The sequence below is a fragment of the Notamacropus eugenii genome, chromosome 4, assembly GCF_028372415.1.
Source record: "Notamacropus eugenii isolate mMacEug1 chromosome 4, mMacEug1.pri_v2, whole genome shotgun sequence".
Lineage (NCBI taxonomy): Eukaryota > Metazoa > Chordata > Mammalia > Diprotodontia > Macropodidae > Notamacropus > Notamacropus eugenii.
The window spans coordinates 85,862,458-85,883,170 of record NC_092875.1 but is presented as its reverse complement, the minus strand read 5'-3'; the positions used below and the strand labels follow the sequence as shown (position 1 = coordinate 85,883,170).

The window sequence follows — 20,713 nt, the reverse complement described above, 5'->3', positions numbered from 1 at the left end:
GTAAAGGCCAATGTGGTAATTTTATTCAATTCCAGAAATTGTAGAGCTTCTTAAGTGAGATCTAGGATTCAAGAGTCTTATTTATTCACATGGGAAAACCCAAGTGTATTGATCCATCAACCCAGCGGCAGTTATTTAGAGCCTACTAGCTATCCTCCTATGTCTTGCCTCTTTCTGTGGCTAATTTCCTTGAATAAACTATCAATAATTAGTGCCTCTTCTCCTTTTCTAAACCTTTGCTGTTTGGCTTCTGAGACTATTCTGAACTACTCTGAAATACCAGAGTAATAACTCTCCCCAGAGTTACCAATGATTTCTTAATTGCCAAATATAATGGCCTTTTCTTAATTTTCATTCTACTTGACTTCTCTGTAGCTTTTGATGCTATCCAGTACTGGATACTTGCTCCTTTCTAGGTTTTCACTCCTCTTTCCTGGTTCTCTTCCTACCTGTATGATTGATCCTTCTCATTTCCCTTTGCTGGATCTTTCTCAAGGTCTTGCCAATTAACCATGTCCCCCCGGGCTCCATCCTGTGCCTTCTTCTTCCTCCATATTCCTAAACTTCATGATCTCATTAGTTCCCATGACTTTCATTATCATTTCATAATTAGTGGATGGTTCTCAGATTTATTTATCTAGCCCTCACCTCTCTCTTGACCTTATCTCATATTACCAACTGTCTATTAGACATCTCAAACTGGATGTCACATAGATATCTCAAACTCAAAATGTCCAAGGTAATGTACAGGTGTGTGATGGACATGAACCTCTTTGTTTTGGGTTTACAGGGGTCCAAGAAGTTGGAATGAATGAATAATGTTGTTTTGAAGAAGGGAACATTGGAATATATTTTTGAAGGAGGGTGTTAATGTCATAAAGAGTTTTTGGAGAAGCCTAGCAATGGATGGAGATGACACTAGATTCCTGGGTGAAAGCAGGACAGAGTAGGCATTTTCATGTGGGACTTTGTATTAGGTAGAGTGACAATTTGGGTGGACCTTCAATGTTGAACAAGTATTAGTACTTTAGAACAAAGAAAAATCTTGGATATCTATTCTATAATGAAAATAGAAATGAGAGGACTTCTAAGAGAACAAGCAGACTTATAGAAAACTATAGATGTGCTCTATCAAGATTCAGGGAAATGAGCATTCTAACAAGGTGATTAGGAAGACTGAAGTACCAAGATGGTTTTCTAGTCCTGGGATCTTGGCTTTGGTGGGGTATAGAATTGATTTGACCTTACCCCAGTAGTGGTTAAAACAAAATCAATTATCAGCTTTGCAACACAAAACAAGGTTATAAAAACTCACTCATATAACATTTTAAGGATTACAAAACACTTTTTTTATAATAATCTTTGCAAAAGGTATTTCAAACACTATTTTTCCTATTTTTACAAATGAGGAAATTGAAGCTTGAGTGACTTGACTATCAGAGTTACCCAGAGTCAGGACTCAAATACAAATCATCTGATTCCCACTCCAGAGTTCTTTCTACTACGCTATATTGCCCCTACATGCGTCCTAAGAAGCAGACCTTCTATACCTCTGTGCTGCCATAAGAGGGCTCTTTTTTCCATAAAAGAAAGCACCAACACCATAACTCTTCTGAAACTTTTGAGAAAAAAATGTACAAAAAAAAATCAATTAAATTAAAATGAATTGGACAGGGATTCATTTTCTAATACACTGAGAATCTGTGAATGGATCTGTGGTCTTTACTGATGGAGGTACTCCATCCATTGGTACAGAATGCAATATTCTTTCTTATGTTCATTCACAAAGTCTCATAAATCCATTTGGCATCTACCCAATGCACTACAGGCTTTCTAGACCCTTAAACACAGTATGGGTTTTGGTGCAGCACTGGGGTTGTTCATATATCTGTTAACTATGTTACATGACTAGACCACCTCTTTTTCTTAACTTTTTATATTTTCTTGTTCTGTTACATACGAATCATCATGGCCATATGCTGTACTCTCCTTTCACCCTCAGCGAGTCTTTTCTACTAGTCTTGGGGTCACCTAAAATTTTGAGTCTGTGGAGACTATGGTGTTCCATGATTGTTAGTCAAATAACATTGTGGGTAGGATTCTGGGTTCAAAAAGATGGATTTTTGTGGAAAGGAATAACTCGGAATCATTAACAGTACTGTGTAGTTTCCTAAGTACAGTCAAGCCTTTTGCCTTCCTTCTTTTCCATTCTGGCTCTAGCTCACTGTCCATCTTCTATGTCAGTGTCTGTATATCTGATATAAGTGCTAATGAACTAAATCAATGGGCTGTTTACACATGGCATAGACTGGACAGCATAGTATACTTTCATCATTCACTTGATTTTTTTCTGTACAGATTATTAGACCTCTCTGTTGAATTACTATTTCATCGGTATTTGAAGTTTTGATGCAATTGTTATGTTACTTCAAATAGGAGCATCGGGGGAATTTTAACCATTCATCTTCCATTTTGACCCAAAAAGGGCACCCCCCAGGATATTGGCAAATATCTCTGATGGCATGTCTCCATGTTTTATGATTCACTTGATGTTGGTAATCAATTCAATGATTTTATTCTATTTATCAAGGAATTTTGTATCATTTTAACATATGGATGGGAGACACCTTGTTGGAAGAAAGCTTTTAAGGTTTTTTAGTTCTGCTAAATTAGATTTTATTTTATTTTTTGGCAATCAGCACACACTGGATCTCATATCCCTTATGCTGTTTACTCGGTCATGTGGCTATTAAGAAACAGTCTGTTGCAGAAAATCATCTGATATATGCTTGGCCTAGTCTCATATGTATTTTATAAGAATGAGAATATGTGTGTGTGGGTGTATAATTCAGTTAGTTGGTTAACAAGCATTTCAGTGTTTACTATGTGACAAACACTGTACTAAGGGCTGGGGAAACAAAGAAGGGCAGAAAACCTCTGTCCTAGAGGAGCTCACAATCTAATGGTGAAGGTAGCAAGCAAATATGTACAAATATGCATTATGCATGTATGTATATACGTATATGCAGAACACAAATAGTTAACAGAGGAAGGCACTAGAATTAAAAGGGATTGGGAAAAACTCCCTTTTCCTATAGGAGGTAGAATTTTAGCTGAGGCTTGAAGGAAGCTAGTCAAGTTAGTAGGCAGAGATAAGGAGGGAAAGCATTTTAGGCTTAGAGGTCAGTCAATGAAAATGCCCAGAACTGAAAGATAGAGTGTCTTATTCATGGAAAAGCAAAGAGGCCATATTGGGGTAGAACATAAAGTATGCAAAAATTGGAAAGTTGAGGAGGTGGGAGTAGATTTTGAGGGACTTTAAATGACAGAGGATTTTGCATTTGATTGTGGAGTCAATATGGAGTTTATTGATTAAAGAAATGAAGTGGTTGAACCTGTGCTTTAGGAAAATCGCTTTGGTGGCTTAATGAAGGATGGATTAGAGTAGGGAGAAAGACTTGATAAAGGCACTCACCATCAGGTTATTGCAATGGTCCGAGCATGAGGTGATGAGAGGTTGCACCACAATGTTGGTAATATCAGAAGAGAGAAGGGATGGTGCTAAAGTAAAATCAGTAAGCCTTAGCAACAGATTGGCTATAAGAGTGGATAAAAATGAGAATTGAGGATGACACCTAGGTTGCAAATCTGGGGCACTGAAAGGATGGTGCTACCTAGAATGGTATAGGGAAGTTTAGAGAAAGGGAGGGTTTAGGGGAAAGATAATGAGTATAGTTTTGTACATGTTGAGTTTAAGATGTCTATTGGACATCCAGTTCAAGATGTCTGAAAGATAGGTGGAGATGTGAATCTGGATGTCAGCAGAGAGATTTAGGGCAAGATAACAGGTAGATTTGAGATTGATTAGCATAGAGATAATTAAATTAATGGGAGGTGCTGAGATCACCAAAGGAAGTATTATAGAGGGAGAAGAAGAGTCTAGGACAGAGGCCTGTGGCACACTCATATTTAGTGGAAGTGACCTGGATAAGGATCTAGCAAGGGATAATGAGGAGTGATCTATTACATATGAGGAGAACCAGGAAAGAGTGATGTTCTGGAAACCTAGAGAGAAAAGAATTGTCAAGGAGAAAAGAGAGACTGACAATGTCAAAGACCTCTACTTCAAGCAGATGGAGAATTTGGTGAACATGGAGCTGTGAAGTCATAACAATCTTGCTCTGATTACTTAGAATGGTGTAGAAGTGACTCTAGATTCTTGAAGCAAACATTCTAGCAAATTCTACCAAACTGGAAAAGCTTTGAATAAGGGCAAAGTGATAGCCTGTCTGCTGTCAAAGCACCAACCTATTACAAGGTTGGCCACCGGATGATTTTTGATAATAGCAGCAACTCTTGAATTAGTTGTTGCTGAGTCCCTATTTGGGGTTTTCTTGGCAAAGATACTGGAGTAGTTTGCTATTTCTTTTTCCAGCTCATTTTATAGGTGAGAAACTGAGACAAACAGGGTGAAGTGACTTGCCCAGGGTCATACAGCTAGTAAGTTCAAATGAGGTCACATTTGAACTCAGATCCTCCTGACTTCATGGCCAACACTCTATCCACAACACCCCCTAGCTGCCCCTTTGAACTAGACAAAGTACAAAATAGTTCTCTGTTCTGTGCAACTTCCACTTTTGCAGCAATGGTAGGGAAGTAGCCAACAGGACACAGAGGGTGCTAAGAATCAAATTTTAGACCATATGCAAAGAGTAATTTAATCACTGTCACTCAATATGTAATTTTTGTCCAATAGTCAATGAACTGCTTCTAGAAGAACTGACTTGTATACATACTGTCATATAAAGGAAACCAAAAAACAAAAGTTACAAGTAAATTGAAAGGTTGTCCACAGTTTCTCTTGAAAAGTCACACAAAGGAGTTTGCGGGGGATTAGTTTCATTCAGTACTAAAAAGACACATTATTTCATGCCTTTTTCTTTCTTTTTTTTTTTTTGGTTAGCTTTCTTTGTAGTGCTTGTGATGAGTAAAAGATCATTAATAAGATAATGAAGGTAAAAAATAGAATAACTATGTAAGGAACGGGATATCATTTGAAATAGGGGTTTCCAGATGAGTCACATCTTGAATGGACTAGATCCTGAAGGTTGCTTCTTGTTCATTGATGATGACCTGGGTGCAAAATCTGGCTTGGACTTAACTCCCCAAACCTCAGTGGCTCTCTTTTGAAATTTACAAGTTCTCCAACTGTTTTTCACCTAAAGCTAAAGAGCAAATATAAAGGCAAAGATTGTAGGTCTGTATTTCCAAGTTATGGGTTAGCCATGAAGGGAGAGGGCTTCTTTCCAGCTGCTGTCATCCAGAAAAAAGTCACATGGAGAGAAGAATCAAAATAAGAGTAGGTGATGTTGCTATGGTGGGCTACCACCACCATCACCAGCCAAGTGAAAAGCATCCTCTTTAGCACATGGTTAAATATGATCAGTTACAGAATGTCTAAACATGCTCCAAATTGCCCTCAAAGAACTTCCATTAACCATCACTATAATGCCTCTCTGGGAAGCAAGCTCTCAGCCTCTTTCATGGAGAAAATTGCATCAGTATCACTAGGCACACTTGTAAGGACTGGGCTTAGTGGCCAGTTTCCCCTCTGTCTCTGTTATTTCAATCATGTCCGACTCTTCATGACCCCATTTGGCAAAGATATTGGAGTGGTCCTCCATTGCCTTCTCCAGCTCATTTTACAGTTGAGGAAACTGACCAGGGTCACCCAGAAGTGTCTAAGGCCAGATTTCAACTCAGGAAGATAAGTTTTCCTTACTCCAGGCTTGGCACTCTATGCACTATGGTACCACCTAGCTGTCCTAGTTTGCCCTTACACACAATATATTATAGAACCGTAGAGCAGGAGGCTTAGATATTTAGCCCCTCCATTTATAGATAAAAAAATGAAATCTCCGAGTAAAGGTGATTTGTCTAGAGTCACCTGATCCTCTCCAGTGATTACTACTCTCTCCTTAAATTACCTTCTATATTTATTTATATGTGTATATATTATATATATAATATTATACTATATATGTATATGTATATTTTTTCCCCAGCTCCTTAAGAGCAGGGACTGTGATTTACACAGAGTAGACATTTAATAAGCATTTGTTGAGTTCAGTTAGGCTTTTAAAGGATGAGCAAATTCAAGATGCAAGAAAAGGTCACTATGAAACACTCATCATCCTCTCTGGAATGTTTTGCAAATTGTACTTGACCAATTTTGTCCTTCACTACCATATATTTTCTTATTGTTCAGATTAAGTGTTTGTAGACTGAGATAGTTTCTGGCTTCTTTTAACCCCTTCACTACAACATCTTATAAAATAGGAAAAAAATCTGAGGGGGGAAAAACAAGTTCGCCATTTGTCTCCATCCAACCCTAGTCTCCTACTACCAAGGTGTTTAAATAAGCTCCACAGTTTGATCAGGTACTGCCCGGGTCCATAGTTTAACACAGCTTATACCATAAACCATGGCAGATGACAATCTAAACAGGATTTAATTTCATACTGTGCCACTTGCAGTTCCATCCTCTATCTCCTACTGGAACTCAAATTCTACTCTTGTGATCCTTGCTCTGATGAGTGACTCCTGTCCTGGACACACACCCATCAGTAACATTTCCCTTACAATCTCTTTGCCATCCCTCACCTCCCATTCCCCACCCCCGCCCCTTTCCAATTCTGGCTCATAGAAAAGTTATCTAATTAATAACATTACCATTTGTGTCCATCATTTGCCAATCATCATTCCCTCTGATTTCCCTATCCAAAATGATTCTCCTTCTTCCCTGGCCCCATCTCCTCTATGTGTGTTATTTTTCTCTATTAATGTAAATTCTGTGAGGGCAGAGGTTGGTTGGCTTTCTTTTTTTGTATTCCTAGTACTCAACATTATTTTCCCTGACTTGCAGCTTCCCCTTTCCAGGATAGAGCTATGATGGGATTCCATCAGAAGTTTGTGGCAGAAATAACCAGCCTAGTTACTGCACCATCATATTAGAAAATTGCTCACATCTCTGAGAAAGAAATTAATTGTAACCTTATACTTGATAGTGAGAAACTCTTTGGGATCAGTTACTCCCGTTTGCTATGGAGAAAGGCATAGACCAAATTCATAAAATTGGCAGACAAAAAACAAAGTTGAGAGGAACAGCTAATACATTACATGTCATAGTTTTAAAATTGGGTTCTAAAAAGTCTAATTTCACAAGCAGAAAATAAGGGAACTGTGTCTAGAGAGCAGTTCATTGGAAAAGATCTGGGGAGGTCAGTAGATTTCAAACTCAATTTAAAACAACAGTATGATGTGGTAGCTAAAAAAGAGTCAATACAATCTTAGGCTAGATTATGTAGAGGTAATTTTTTTTAATGATAGGGAAATTCAGAAGCTGCTAAATGAAAAATGAGACCTCCACATGGTTTACCAGCAGGTTAGTCTTTTCATCTCTAAGAAGGCAGCACTTAATTTCATCAAAAGTAAAGCACACCTGTATGTAAAGGTTCAGTATTCAGGATTAGGGTGCTGATAATCCTGGTCTATCCTGCCTTTGCCAGACCATATCAGGAGTGATAGGGTTAGTTTGGAAAACTACATATGAAAAAGTACAATGGAGAAGCTATAGTGTGTTCAGTGGAGAGCAAATCAGGATGATTCCGCCTTGGAGTTTTCATATAGAAGGATCAGTTAAAGAAACTGGGGATATTCAACTTTGAGAAGATGATTTAGGGAAAGTATGTAAGCATTCTCCAAATATTTGAAAGGCTGTCAAGGAATCAGATTTGCTCTGCTCAGTCTCAGAAGGATGAATTTCTTTAAGAACTCTGGGTACAAGTTGCAAAGAGGGAGATTTGAAGCTGTGTGACCCTGGGCAAATCACTTAATCCCGATTGCCTTAATTTTAGAGATGGGGAAACTGAGGTCCAATGAAGTTGAGTGATTTCTCCAAGGATCATACTGAAACTCGGGTCCTCTGACTTTAAATGTACCACTTTCCACTGTACATGCTGCTTTGCCTCTTTGTTTTGGCTAGTATTCAATGGTAACCTCAGTTCATTAAGAGGTTTATTGAGCCAGACACTATTCTTATAGGATTATGCCACTCTTTTATATGAATCAGTAGCTGCCTTACTTTCATTTTCAATGTATATCTTTTAAAACTCTAAAGGGGTCAATTAGTTTCTTATTGTTCATATCAGGAGTCTTAAGTTTCCCTCTTTCTTCTTCATAATTGTTGGTATTTGTGTCATTAGAATTTTATTGCAGAATATTTCCAACAATTTGAACTAACTTCCCCTGTAGAATTTTAGGTTGTTGGGTTCTGTTATTTTTCATAACGAATTAAACATTTTTCTCCCCCAAACTAGGTTTCACCTCAAATTCTATCCATCCTTCCTCTCTTTTCTTTCTTTACGACTGATGTAGAAAATCAGGTCCTGCCATGTCTACTGCTTCAGGGTCCTTTAAAAAAAAAAACTTCAACAAACATTTGATTCAATAAAACAAAATGCAGTTTGAAGTCTCTCTCAAGCAAACATAAACATCATACAAGACTCTACAACAGATTTAACTATAGAGATGACTTTATCCTACAAACCACTGGATATTGACACCATGTCAGTTATAAAGGGAGGAGACATGCTCATCTAAGGTATTCTCCGGTGTCATGGAAGATATGCTGCATAGAGACAAAACAAAACAGATTCCCGTTTCATGGTAAAGTTATCCAAATATTCCTCTTCACAGACAAAAAAGAGTTATCTAAGTGCCAGTTATTGCTGCTAATGACTTTAAATCCCAGCTTACTACAAAGCCTACTCAATGAAATCCAGGGCAATGTCAAAGAGATTGATCTAAAGAGTCACATTGACAGATAATGCTCAGACTATAACAAGTAGCTGAATGGACAGATAGCTTATCTATCCATCTATGAATAGGTCCTACCCCCAGATTTGAGTAAGCTGAGGAAATCATATTGGATAAGAAACCACATAATAACTTCAATGCTCTTAGAGTTCATTTCCACAAGTCCATCTCTTTACCACATTATTCCCTCAGAGATGTTACAGAACTACAAATTGTAGAGCATCATGATTTCTGAAGAAGCAGAAATAACCCCCAAAGCTATGGGAATATGTTTAGTGGGTATCCTTGCTGTGGATTACCCAGAATTGGTAGTCTCCTTTATTACAAGACCATTCATCTCTTGTGTTGTTGTTTTGTCATGTCTAACTCTTTGTGACTCCCTTTGGGGTTTTCTTGGCAAAGATATTAGAGTGTTTTGCCATTTCCTTCTCCAGTTCATTTTATAAATGAGGAACCTCAAGCAAACAGGGTTAAGTGACTTGCCCAGGGTCACCCAGCTAGCAAGTATCTGAGGGCAGATTTGAATTCAGGAAAAGGAGTCTTCCTTACTCCTCTCTCCACTATGCCACTCAGCTGCCTTTCATCTTTTGTACCTGAATCCAGTCATTTGAGTCAACCAGTTGACTGGTATATCTTTTGCCTTATGGATAGTACACTCACATTTCCCATTCTTTAAATTTCTATGACTATTTAGTGCTACCATCTACCCAAAACAGCAACCCTATTCCCCTTCAACTTCACTTCATCTTTTTCTTATTGTCTTCTTCAGATTTGTCTTTCTATTATGTTTTTGGAACTTCCACCTAATTTTTAACATACTCCCTTTCGTTCTGACTTCCTTCTTTTTATACTCCTCTAAGCTGTCACTCAAGGAAATTTGTAATCTTCTGCAAGAGACTTCAAGCTGCGACACCCTCTCCAGCATTGGCCATTCTTTTTCTCATATCACTTGCCATATTGGGCCAAGAGGAGGAGGCATCCTATTCCTTGCTCCCTTATTGCCATTTACAGAACCTCCCTCTGCCCCAAGCTTTTAGTAACCTCTCTTCCTTTTAGGTTCCCCCCGTTTGCCTTTATCACTTTATCCAAATCCAACATGATGTTACCTCTCAGCCTCTAGGTTACACTTCATTTCCCAAGGAATTCAGAACCTAGCTCATAGGCTTCGTCTCTACCTTGACCCCTTCCTAAGTCCTAAGGGGTTTAATATTCAGGTAGATGTCTCGTTGGATACCCTGACCTTCTCCCAAGTTAATCAGCTTCTTCCACTCCTTTGGTTTACATCTCCTTATGATTCAGCCACTTAGTCTAGGGGTAGTAGTCATATTTTAGAGCTCACCACCTTGCTCAGATTTTCTATGTCCATGATCCTGAGTTTGACATTCCCCTCTCTAATAATAATAATGTTAGTGATAATAATGCTAATAGCTAACTTTTATTGTTCATCTTTCATTTCTGAAGAAGACCAATGACATCATGTCTTGATTTGCTCATGAATTGGATTTAAGCGAGACAGAGTTGTACAAAGTCATCAGCCTCCCCCTCTCTTCCAGAGTCATCAAAGTGCAGAGACAAGACAAAAGTCAAGATGACTGGGTGATGATCCCGGATGCAGTGGATGACCTTCACATCTTTGATGTCTGATTGAGCTCTAAGTGCTCCACAATGCCTCCTTCATGACCCGTTGAACAAATTGTTTTCATCCACCCATTCCACCAGGGAAAGTCTTCATATGCCTGGGGAGATGTCCGTCTAGCTCACAAAAGGATTGGAGGCCTATTGGTTGCCCTCAACCTGGGTTAGACTATTTGCTGAGACGATTTTACCAGGGGTGCCTGTGCTGTGCATACTACAGCTTCTTGGCACAAGTGAGAATTGGGTGAATCAGATAGACACCAAAGGGAGATGAGCAGCCCTGAAAAGAGGTCAGCAGGCCCTCACAAAAGAGGTGATAGTCCTCCTTGAAAACCCTATACACCAAACTGATACTGTTATTGAAAAATATACCTTTGTGGTATGAGAGAGGGATAAGTACTAATATAGAACCTACTATATATATGTATGTATATATGTAACCTACTACTATATAATATAGAACCTACTACTATGCCAAGCACTATGCTAAGCACTTTACAAATGTTATCTCTTTGGATCCTCTCAACAACTCTGCAGGGCAAGTAGGGTTATTGTCCCCATTTTACAGTTGAGGAAACTGAGGCAAGTAGAAGATAAATGACTTGCCCAGGGTTACACAGCTAATAAGTATCTGAGACTGGATTTGAACTCAGACACTTCTGAATGCTGGCCCAGTACTCTATCCTTGTTTTAAGGTTTACAAAGTTTACAAATATTATCTCATTTGACCCTTACAACAACCTTAGGAGGTGGGTGTTTTTGTTCCCATTTTCAAGATGAGGAAACTGAAGCAGACAATGATTAAGTGACTTGACCATGGTCATATAACTAGTGTCTGAGGCAAGATTTGAACTTAGATCTTACTGTCTCCAGGTCCAATGTTCTATCTACTACTTAGATGCCTCTAATTATCTCTCTTTGTCTGGTTCCTAAACTTATTTTTTGTTTTCTCTGAGATTTCTAGTCCCTCCATACTGCTCTGTTCACTCAGTCCAGTACCCATGTTTGGCCTCACTTTCCTTCAAAAGTAATTCTATAGTTCATCAGTTAACTAAGCACTGCCCTCCCCTCTTGAAATCTTTGCTCCCCTTTCTTTCCACTGTTCATTCTCTGCCAATCATCAGTGTTGGATCACCCCTTCTCCATGGTTACTCCCCAAATTCCGGAGCAATAAGACGGTACCACAAGACTAAATTGTATTATCCAAGTTCAACTGGACCATCACTGTGTGGCATGGTGATCCTTGTATTTGCCCTGACTGACCTCCTCTCACATTCCTTGATGTGGCTGTTCTAAGCCTTCTGCCAAATCTAGCCCCACTGTTATCTAGCCCTAACTTCTCTCCTAAACCTGAATTCTACATCTCTAACTGTCTTCCGGATCTTTCTACTGAGATGTCAATATCAGTACTGTAAGTCCAAGAAGTTCAAAACGGAAGTCAATAAATCAAACAAGCATTTGTTAAGCACCTACTGTGTACCAGATACTGGGAGATACAAGGATAAAGATAAAATTACCTTTGCTCTCAAGGAGTATCGTCTGAAATGTGTGTGTGTGCGTGTGTGTGCGTGTGTGTGTGTGTGTGTGTGTGTGTGTGTGTGTGTAAAGGAATATACACACAGTAAATATCATGCAAATTTGGAAGGAAGGTTACTAGGAGTTGGGGAATCGATAAAGGTTTCATCACCTTTCCCCCAATAAACTGGTGCAAACTTTGCCATCTCTGTGGAGGGCAACATGGCCCTCCCAATTACCCATGTCTGTAGGCTGAGAGCCCCCTCTGCTTCTTCCCTCTTTGACTCCTACATCTATCAGTTTCCAAGTCCTTCCAGATCTATCTCTGCAACATTTCTTATATCTATTTCCTTCATTAAATTTTATGATCACCACTCTAGTTTAGTCTGGCATTACTTCTTGCCTGGGCTAATTGGACCTAACTCGTCTGACAGCTGCTCCTCTCTTTTCCAATACAACCTTCACACAACTGACAAAAACAGTCTTTGGCCACAACCCTGACCATGTCACACGCCTGGCTTTATTTAAAAAAAGAGTGGTTATTAATGTTTCATTGTTAGTGTGGGAGGTCTCCAGTGGGGTTCCCTGGGGATCTAGAGTTGGCCCCATGTTGCTTAATAATATAAATAATTGAATTTAACTGTATATAACTTTGTTACAAGAAACAATATATTTGAAGATGGGAAAATGTATGCACAATGATGCACAATGAAACAAACCAAACTAGGAAAACAATATATATATAATGTCTGAAACAACAGTAGCAATGACAACAAACACTGAATGCTTTAAATGATTTATAAGCAAGTTTGGTCCTTAAAAAAAAGATTAAAAAAAATGTTCCTTTCTACTTTGCGAAGATGGAAGACTGCGGTTATGTAATGTTGCATATGCTATTAGACTCAATGGGTTGGTTAGTTTAGCTGAGCTGTTTTTTTCCTCTTTTTGTTTCAAAGAATGACCTACTAAGTAGGGGTGGAGAGCAGAATATATTCATAAATGAGGGTGATGTTAAAAAACAAGAAGTATCACCAAAAATTTAAAATAAAAGCCCCAGTTTTGTCAATGACTTGGATGTACAGAAGGCTTTCTTCTCAGATTTGAAGATGACATAAGTCCAGATAGGATAGATAACACACTGCCAGCATCCAAAAGGACTGTGATAGGATAGAGCATTGAGCTGAATCTATTCATATGTAATTCAATGAGATCAATGTAAAACCTTACGCTTGGGCACAAATACCAATCTTTCAAATCCAAAATGGGAGAAATAGTGATTGTTCTGAAAAGATTTTAGCGGACAGCAAGCTCACTGAGTCACAATGACTCAATGTGATGGCAGTCAAAAAGGCTAATGTAATCTTGGGCTTCTTTAGGAGAGGTATAACTTCCATGCATAAAGAAGTGATAATTCTTGTCTACTCTGCTCTCATCAGACCTCACACGGAATACTGTGCTAATTTGGGGGTTCTATGGCTTAAGGAAGATATTGATGAGCTGGAGAATGTGAAGGTTTTATCAAATCTTACAAAAGAACCATACGAAATGACCCATAAACCGTCAAAACAATTTCCATTCCTTTTCCAGTGGACCTTACCTAAGTACTACACTACTTATAATACTATTTTATGATTCTCCTTTTCCTCTCTGCAAGGGGAAAAACTTGGGGTTGCCTAAGAAGCAAAGAACCCTCCTCTATCATAAGCTTTATGTTTTCCTTTTTCTTTTTTGGAAGCAATTGGGTTTAAGTGACTTGCTTACTTAAGGTCACACAGCTGGTAAGTATCTGAGGATTTGAACTCAGGACTCCCTGATTCCAGGGCTGGCCACCTATCTGCCCCAAGGGCTACCTTTTTCAAGGCATATTACAGCCCTTTAGACTTATAATGCACTATACTGGGTAGAGGTCCCCAATGAGGAGGATAAAGCTGGGATCACTAGAGAGTCAATTCCCCTTTCCTGGAGCTATATATTCCGCATGTATCACAGTATTACTGAAGGGCCAGATCTAGGTTTGCTCCTTTGTCATGGCTCTATGCTGAGCTGCTCCTTAGGTTCCAGGTCCTGGCTTGATCTATGTCCTTGGCTTGGCTAAAGAGCTCTGTCTCCACCTGGCGTAATTTCTCCCTCTCCAGGGAACTGAGTATCTCTATAAGTAGTGTTTCTCTCTACATTAGGGATGTTGTACAGTTAAAATGTATGAACTAGCCATGAACTTCATTAAATATGTGGTGTCCACAGGCAACACATACACACGATAAGGTGACATCATGTCTTGTCAGAACTGACAGGGAATATCACACCTTGTTCAGGAGAGAGAGGACAAAGAGGGTCTTCTTTCCAGGAGTGTATGTGGGCACACCTACTACGAAAGTTTTATTAAAGAAACAGTTGATAAGCATTTAGAAAGGGAAGTAGTAATTACTAAACACCAACATGACTTCTTTAAGAACAAGATATGCAAAACTAATCTTATTTCTTTTTTTGACAGATTCACTAGACTGGCAGTTCAGAGAAATTCTGGGGAGAGAGTATATGAATTTTAGAAAGTCATCTGACAAAGCCTCATACCCCTAAGGAAAAAATGGAGAGATGTGGCTTGAGTTCTAGTATAATTACATAAATTTGGGACAGGCTGAATGACTTAACTCAAAAGACTGATTAATGGGTCCATGTCAGCTTGTACAGAGATCTCCAGTGGAGTGCCAGATAATTTTGATTTTTGGTCCTGTCCAAAGAATCTATGACTTGAGTAAACTCATGAATGGTATGCTTTTTAAATTTGTCGGTGGCACAAAGATGGAAGGGAAAGCTAAGAGTTTAGATGATATAGTTAGCATATAAAAAGAACTTAATTTAAAAGACTGGACTGCCTCTAAGAAGTTAAATTTTATAGAAATCAATGTAAAATTTTATAACAGAGTTCAAAGGTCAGTCGAATAAATGTAGGATAGGGGATACATATCTTGAAAGTTTATGTGGCAAAAGTTATGGAGGTTTTAATCAACTGCAAAGTCAATGTGAGTCAGTAATTTAATATGGCAGCTAAAAAAGCTAATACAATCTTAGACCAGATTAATAGAGACAGAATATTAAGAACGAGGGAGCTGAAAATATGCTTGCACTCTGCCTTAGCCAGACCACATCCGGAATATAGTGCTTGGTTATAGGTGCCACATTTTACAAAGATTATTGATAAATTAGAGCTCATCCACACCAGGATGGTGAGAGGACAAGACAATATGTCTTAAGAGGATCATTGAAAGGAACTGAAGATGATTAGCTTTGAAGGAAAAAGTTACGGAGGGCCCAAATTAGTTGCCTTCAAATTATTTGAAGGACTTTCATGTAAAAGAGAGATTAAGTTTATCCTCCTCAGTCCCAGAGGGTAGAATTTAGAACAGGGGCAAAAGTTGTAGAGAGGCATCTTTAGAATTAATGTAAGGAAAAACTTCCTATCAGTTAGACCTCCAAAAGTAGAAATGATAATCAATGGTTGTTCTGGGTTCCTGGTCACAGTAGAACTCCAATTCTGTCATTTTGTGCAAAATGGTTAAACACAATGAAAAGTGTTCATTCCAAGCTACAGATATAGTTATGGAAGCTACCGGAATTCCATGAAGCTATAGATCATAGTCCTGGAAATATACACATTTGACAATTTCTCTTGCTACTACTTAAGACTTTTCATCCACAAACCTTCAGGAAAGATGTTGAAATAAAGAATTAATATTTTCTATTTTAAGATGGAAGGGAGAACTTGTGAGGTTAATGCATTGAGTAATGCATTATTAAATGTAAATGAAAAGGGCAATTAAGGGATTCTGGGGGGAAAGGATTTCTTACTGTAATACAAATGATTCTTATTTCAATTCTTTCCTCATCCAATAATCTAATGTCAGAGTTGATGGACAAAATGGTACAAGATGCAAAGAATTCCTTCTTCCAGCATAGGGAGGAGAGATGAACACTAGACCCTGATTTTTTAAAATGGCATTTGATGGCTGAGCTAAAAAAAGAGAATAAGAAAATTACATTCGCAGATCAGCCCATAATGTGAAGACAAGAACGGCTCTTCTGTGATATTTTGATAACTCTAGTTTCCCCTTTGTTCCTCTATGTTGTTTACCAGAAACTGCTAACTTTGCAAGGTCTGTGAATGTATTTCATGAACAGAACAGTAGAGAGTAAGTTGGCAGTGAGCTTGATCCACAATGAGCCAGAGAAGAGAGGGTGCTCATATTTCTTTAATGCTTTAATTTACAAAAATGTTGCTTTATTTTCAATAAACTAGTGGTGATTACAAAAGATACTGAGAAATATGCCAGTCTGAAGTACAAGAGATAAAAAGAAATAATAAACTAATCCAGGACCAGGAAAATCTGAAGTTCCTGCAACTAGGGCCCCTGGTCCACTTTTCATATGTGTTATGGCAGAAGGGTGGCAGGGTGTCTCCAACCTAGCTCCCTGAATATTCAGATTTCCACCTTTCTTCCTAAGATAGTAGCCTTACAAGAGAATACTGAGAGTAAGTCTTGCCAGAAGTGAATGAAAAGGAGGTTGAGCACCAGATCTAAACCTGAGTTTAGAAGGCAGCAGATAGAATAGCTATTACTGTTGAACTCTCCTGGATCCAGGGAAGAGTTCTATGTTTCGAATATTACAGAGGTGATTTGCATAACTACACATGTATAATTCTATATGGAATTGTTTGCCTTCTCAGTGGAAGTGTGTGGGGAGGGAAGAAGGGAGAGAATTTGGAACTCAAAGTTATAAAAACAAATGTGAAAAAATTGTTTTTATATGCAACTGGGAAATAAGATATATAGGCAATGCCCTTCAAGAAAGTAAAGGGGAAGGGGATAAGGGGGGTGCTAATAAAAGGGAGGGTAGACTGGGGGAAGGGGTAATCAGAATGCATGCCATTTTGGGATGGGGGAGAAGGAAAAGATGGGGAGACAATTTGGAACTCAAAATCTTGTGGAAATGAATGTTGAAAACTAAAAATAAATAAATTTAAATCTTAAAAAAAAGAGTTCTGTGTTTTGCTAACCCTTTGATCCCATCTCCTGATGCTACCCTGCAGACTTCGTGGGTACTATATTGGGCTAAATGCTATGATTCTTCCCCTTTGCCCTGATACTTGACTTTCAAGTCACCAAGTCCAGCTTGCCCTAACCACTATCCTCACCTTGTCCGTAATGTTATACTGCTTGCAACCTGGAGTGGTGACTGAAATTTTGTAACCCTTGGTTGCTTCCACAAATAGCTAGTCCATACCCCACAATGGGATTACATTAGCTGACAGTCTATAGCCCAGGGTATAACATACACTTGCGTAGTTCTAAACCCCAGGAGTTTTTACCACCTACTGAGAAGTTAGGGGAAGAAGTCAGAGTGCTAAGGTCTGGGGTGCTGGAGCTAGTGAAACCTATGGGGAAGGGGGTCAGAGATCAAGACTTGAGGTTGTGGTCAGACCTGAATAATTTTCTCAGGGATGTTGGAGACTGTGAATCCGTAGAGGCGTACTCTCTCAGGGAAGATATTGGAGAGTATTCGACGGTCAAGTTGGAAGGCAATCTCCCCAACCAGACGCTCCCATGTCACCTGCTTGGGGTCTGAGGAAAAGGGATAAGACTATGTCAGAAGAGGAAGACTAACAGAGAAGGAGAGAGTGTTAGCAGAAGAGGAGGGAAGCAGACAAAACAGGGCTAGTGTTGGTGGCAGGAGGGAGGAGGGGGCTAAGGGAATAATAAAAGGGGTCAGTGATTGACAGGGGGAAAGAGAGGCTAGTTTAATAAAGTGAAAAAAAGTACAAAAGATGGGGTCTGTGAAGGCACTGGGGGAAAGGAATGGTTCATGGTAAAAATATTTAGCTGTGTGAGAGAGATACAGACAGAGAGGCAGAGAGAGACAGAGAGCAGAGAGAGACAGAGACAGAGACAGAGAGAGACACACAGAGAAGGGGAGAGGGGAGAGAAAGGGGGAGAGAGAGAGAGAGAGAGAGACAGAGACAGAGAGACAGAGACAGACAGAGACAGAGAGAGAAGGGGAGAGAGAGAGACAGAGAGATAGAGAGAGACAGACAGAGACAGACAGAGACAGAGAGCGAGAGCGAGAGCGAGCGAGAGAGAGAGAGAGAGAGAGAGAGAGAGAGAGAGAGAGAGAGAGAGAGAGAGAGAGAGAGCCTATATGATGCACACCTTGGAAATGAGCAGTAGGGGTGGAACACTGACCTCTGGGAGTTTCATTTAGTTTACTGGATTTCCAATGGGCCATCTTCCTCTCCATCTCCAGGACGTTCTTTTTTGTAGGTTCTGAGGAACGGGGCCCTCGGACATTATTGCCAGAAGAAGAGGGTATGGTAGAACGTGGTGGTGGAGAAGGTGGGGGATGTGGAGGAGAAAAGGAAACGTGAGCAGCGAGGGCAGCACGTGCCGGGGAAGGCTGAGAGGTATTGGAGATGTTTTGGAAAACAGCTGCATTATGATTGTGGAGGGAAGATGTGGGAGCACCTTGGTGAAGAGAGGTGGCATCTACTGTAGGTTGGGAATTAGGGACAGCAACGGTAACTGGATGGGCAGATGTGGGAATAGTACCAGCTACAGGAACACTGGTCAAAACAGAAGACATGGTGGGAATCGAGGTATTACACTGTGCCGAGGCTTCTGGGGATCCAAAGAAGGATGCGATGGGGGTCCCAACAGTCATGGTTCCAATGGGGGTGGAAGTCTGGTTTGGCTGGCTCAGAAGAGCCATGTCGAAAGGTTCCACATCTGAAGATGATTCCCAGCCGACTGTTCTTTTCTTACCATCAGTGGAAATTCTGACTGGTGAGTATAGAGAAGGCAAAGTAAGGCAGAATATTAAAGTTAGATGAGATTTAGAGAAGTGTCAGAATAATAATTAATTATAATTAATAATGATGATGATGATTAAGGCAAGGAATGAGATCCGAATAGGTGGTGGGATCAGGAAACAGGGTATGTTACTTCAGTACCAAAGCACTCCATCCCCATGACTTCTTGTCTCCTAGTTCCTGTCCCTTCTCTCTTATTAACCTCAATCACTCTTCCCTGGCACTCTCCTCCTCCCACCCCCACCTGTTACCTTTGGGGACTGTGGCAGTGGAAGCAGAAATGTTGGCTGAGGGCGCAGGATTAGAGGAGCTGTGATTTGCTGCATTCAAAGGGTAGCAGGGTTGATTGGGGTCGATAAGCAGTATGTTGTTGATTACCGGGTTGGGCAACAAATTGCTTGGAGGGTTACTTAAAGAACCTATTAATGTGCTAGACGGGGAAGTAGCTGGAGGAACAGCCATGGGAGCATCCACAGAGCCTGGCAGTGAGCTGGACAGTGGGCTTATTGAAGCCATTGAGCCGGTTAGTGGACTACCTACAGAGGCTACTGGGGAACTGTGGCCCATAAGAAGACTGTTGGTCGGGCCAATCATAGGACTGACTGCTAGTGGTCTATTACTAGAGTCAGAGGCAGGCCCCTGCAGTGGACTGTTGCAAGTAGGGGCAGCTAAATGGACAGTTCCAGAGCCTGGGTTACTTGAAGGGGCAGCTGTGGAGTAAGGCAAAGGATTTGCCGGGAAGCCATTTGGAGGTACAGCTGCGGCACCAGCCTGTTGATTGTTCAGGGTGCCAGTTAAGAAGCTGAACAGTGCATTGTTTGAAAGAATAGGCACAGAACTAGGTATTGTATAATTTAGGGGACGTGGCAAAGGACCAGTCAGAGGGCTGGATGCAGGGCTGTTCCAAGTGCAGGTCGAAACGCAGGACTGTGAGTTATTCAGAATTTCAGCGAATGAGGATAGGATTCCTAACTCATCCAATCCATGGTCTTGTGTTGATTCCGGGGATGAGGGTGGAAAGACACCTGGGCAGAAACAAAAAGAAGCTAGTGAGACCTCAGATCTCCTTGTAGGGGCTGGAAGCTGTGATGAAATTCCAGTGGTTTCCTCCTACCACCTATGGAGAAATTAACCACACTTCATCCTCAGTCCTTGATTATATCAACTATTCTCTCTTTGGAAGAGCAGAGTTTATTTGTTAGGAGTCATAGGTATATGGGCATCTAGGTGGCACAATGGAAAGAGTGCTTGGTCTGGAGTTAGGAAGACTCAGTCTTCCTGAGTTCAAATCTAGCTTTACTAGCTGTGTCACCCTGGGCAAATCACTTAACCCTATTTGCTTCAGTTTCCTCAACTGAAAATGAGCTGGAGAAGGAAATGGCAAACCACTCCAGAATTTTTGCCAAGAAAACCCCAAAAGAGATCCAGAAGAATTGGACAGGACTGTGTGTGTGTGTGTTCGTCCTTCATTGCTGAAGAAGACCATGCCATCAGAGAAATAATGACATGACTTGTACTTGACTTTGTTTTGAGTGAGGAAGGGCTGTGCAAGTCACCAGCTTCACTTCTCCTCTGCAGCCATCTGAATCCAGTGACCAGATATTCATCAGGATGACTGGAGATGACCCAGGATGAGGCAATTGGGGTTAAGTGAGCTGCCCAAGATCACACAGCCAGTGAGTGTCAAGTATCTGAGGTGAGATTTGAACTCAGGTCCTCCTGACTCCTGCACTGGTGCTCTAGCCACTGCACTACCTAGCTGCCCAGGACAGGATTGTAAATGACTAAACAATAGCAAAAGAAGTTGACTATGTAACTCGTGGCTAG

At 40.2% G+C, this 20,713-nt stretch overlaps 1 protein-coding gene across 1 annotated transcript in view; it reads right to left on the bottom strand.

The window, feature by feature from the left end:
• SPATC1 (spermatogenesis and centriole associated 1) overlaps positions 1-20,713 on the bottom strand; it is a 74,750-nt gene that overhangs the window by 4,252 nt on the left and 49,785 nt on the right. Inside the window, exons 2-4 of the mRNA XM_072602659.1 lie at positions 19,138-19,911; positions 18,264-18,857; positions 17,506-17,645 (exon numbers count right to left, since the gene is read on the bottom strand). Of these exons, the coding sequence (XP_072458760.1) occupies positions 17,506-17,645; positions 18,264-18,857; positions 19,138-19,911 (1,508 nt within the window). The remainder of the gene's footprint in view (positions 1-17,505; positions 17,646-18,263; positions 18,858-19,137; positions 19,912-20,713) is intronic.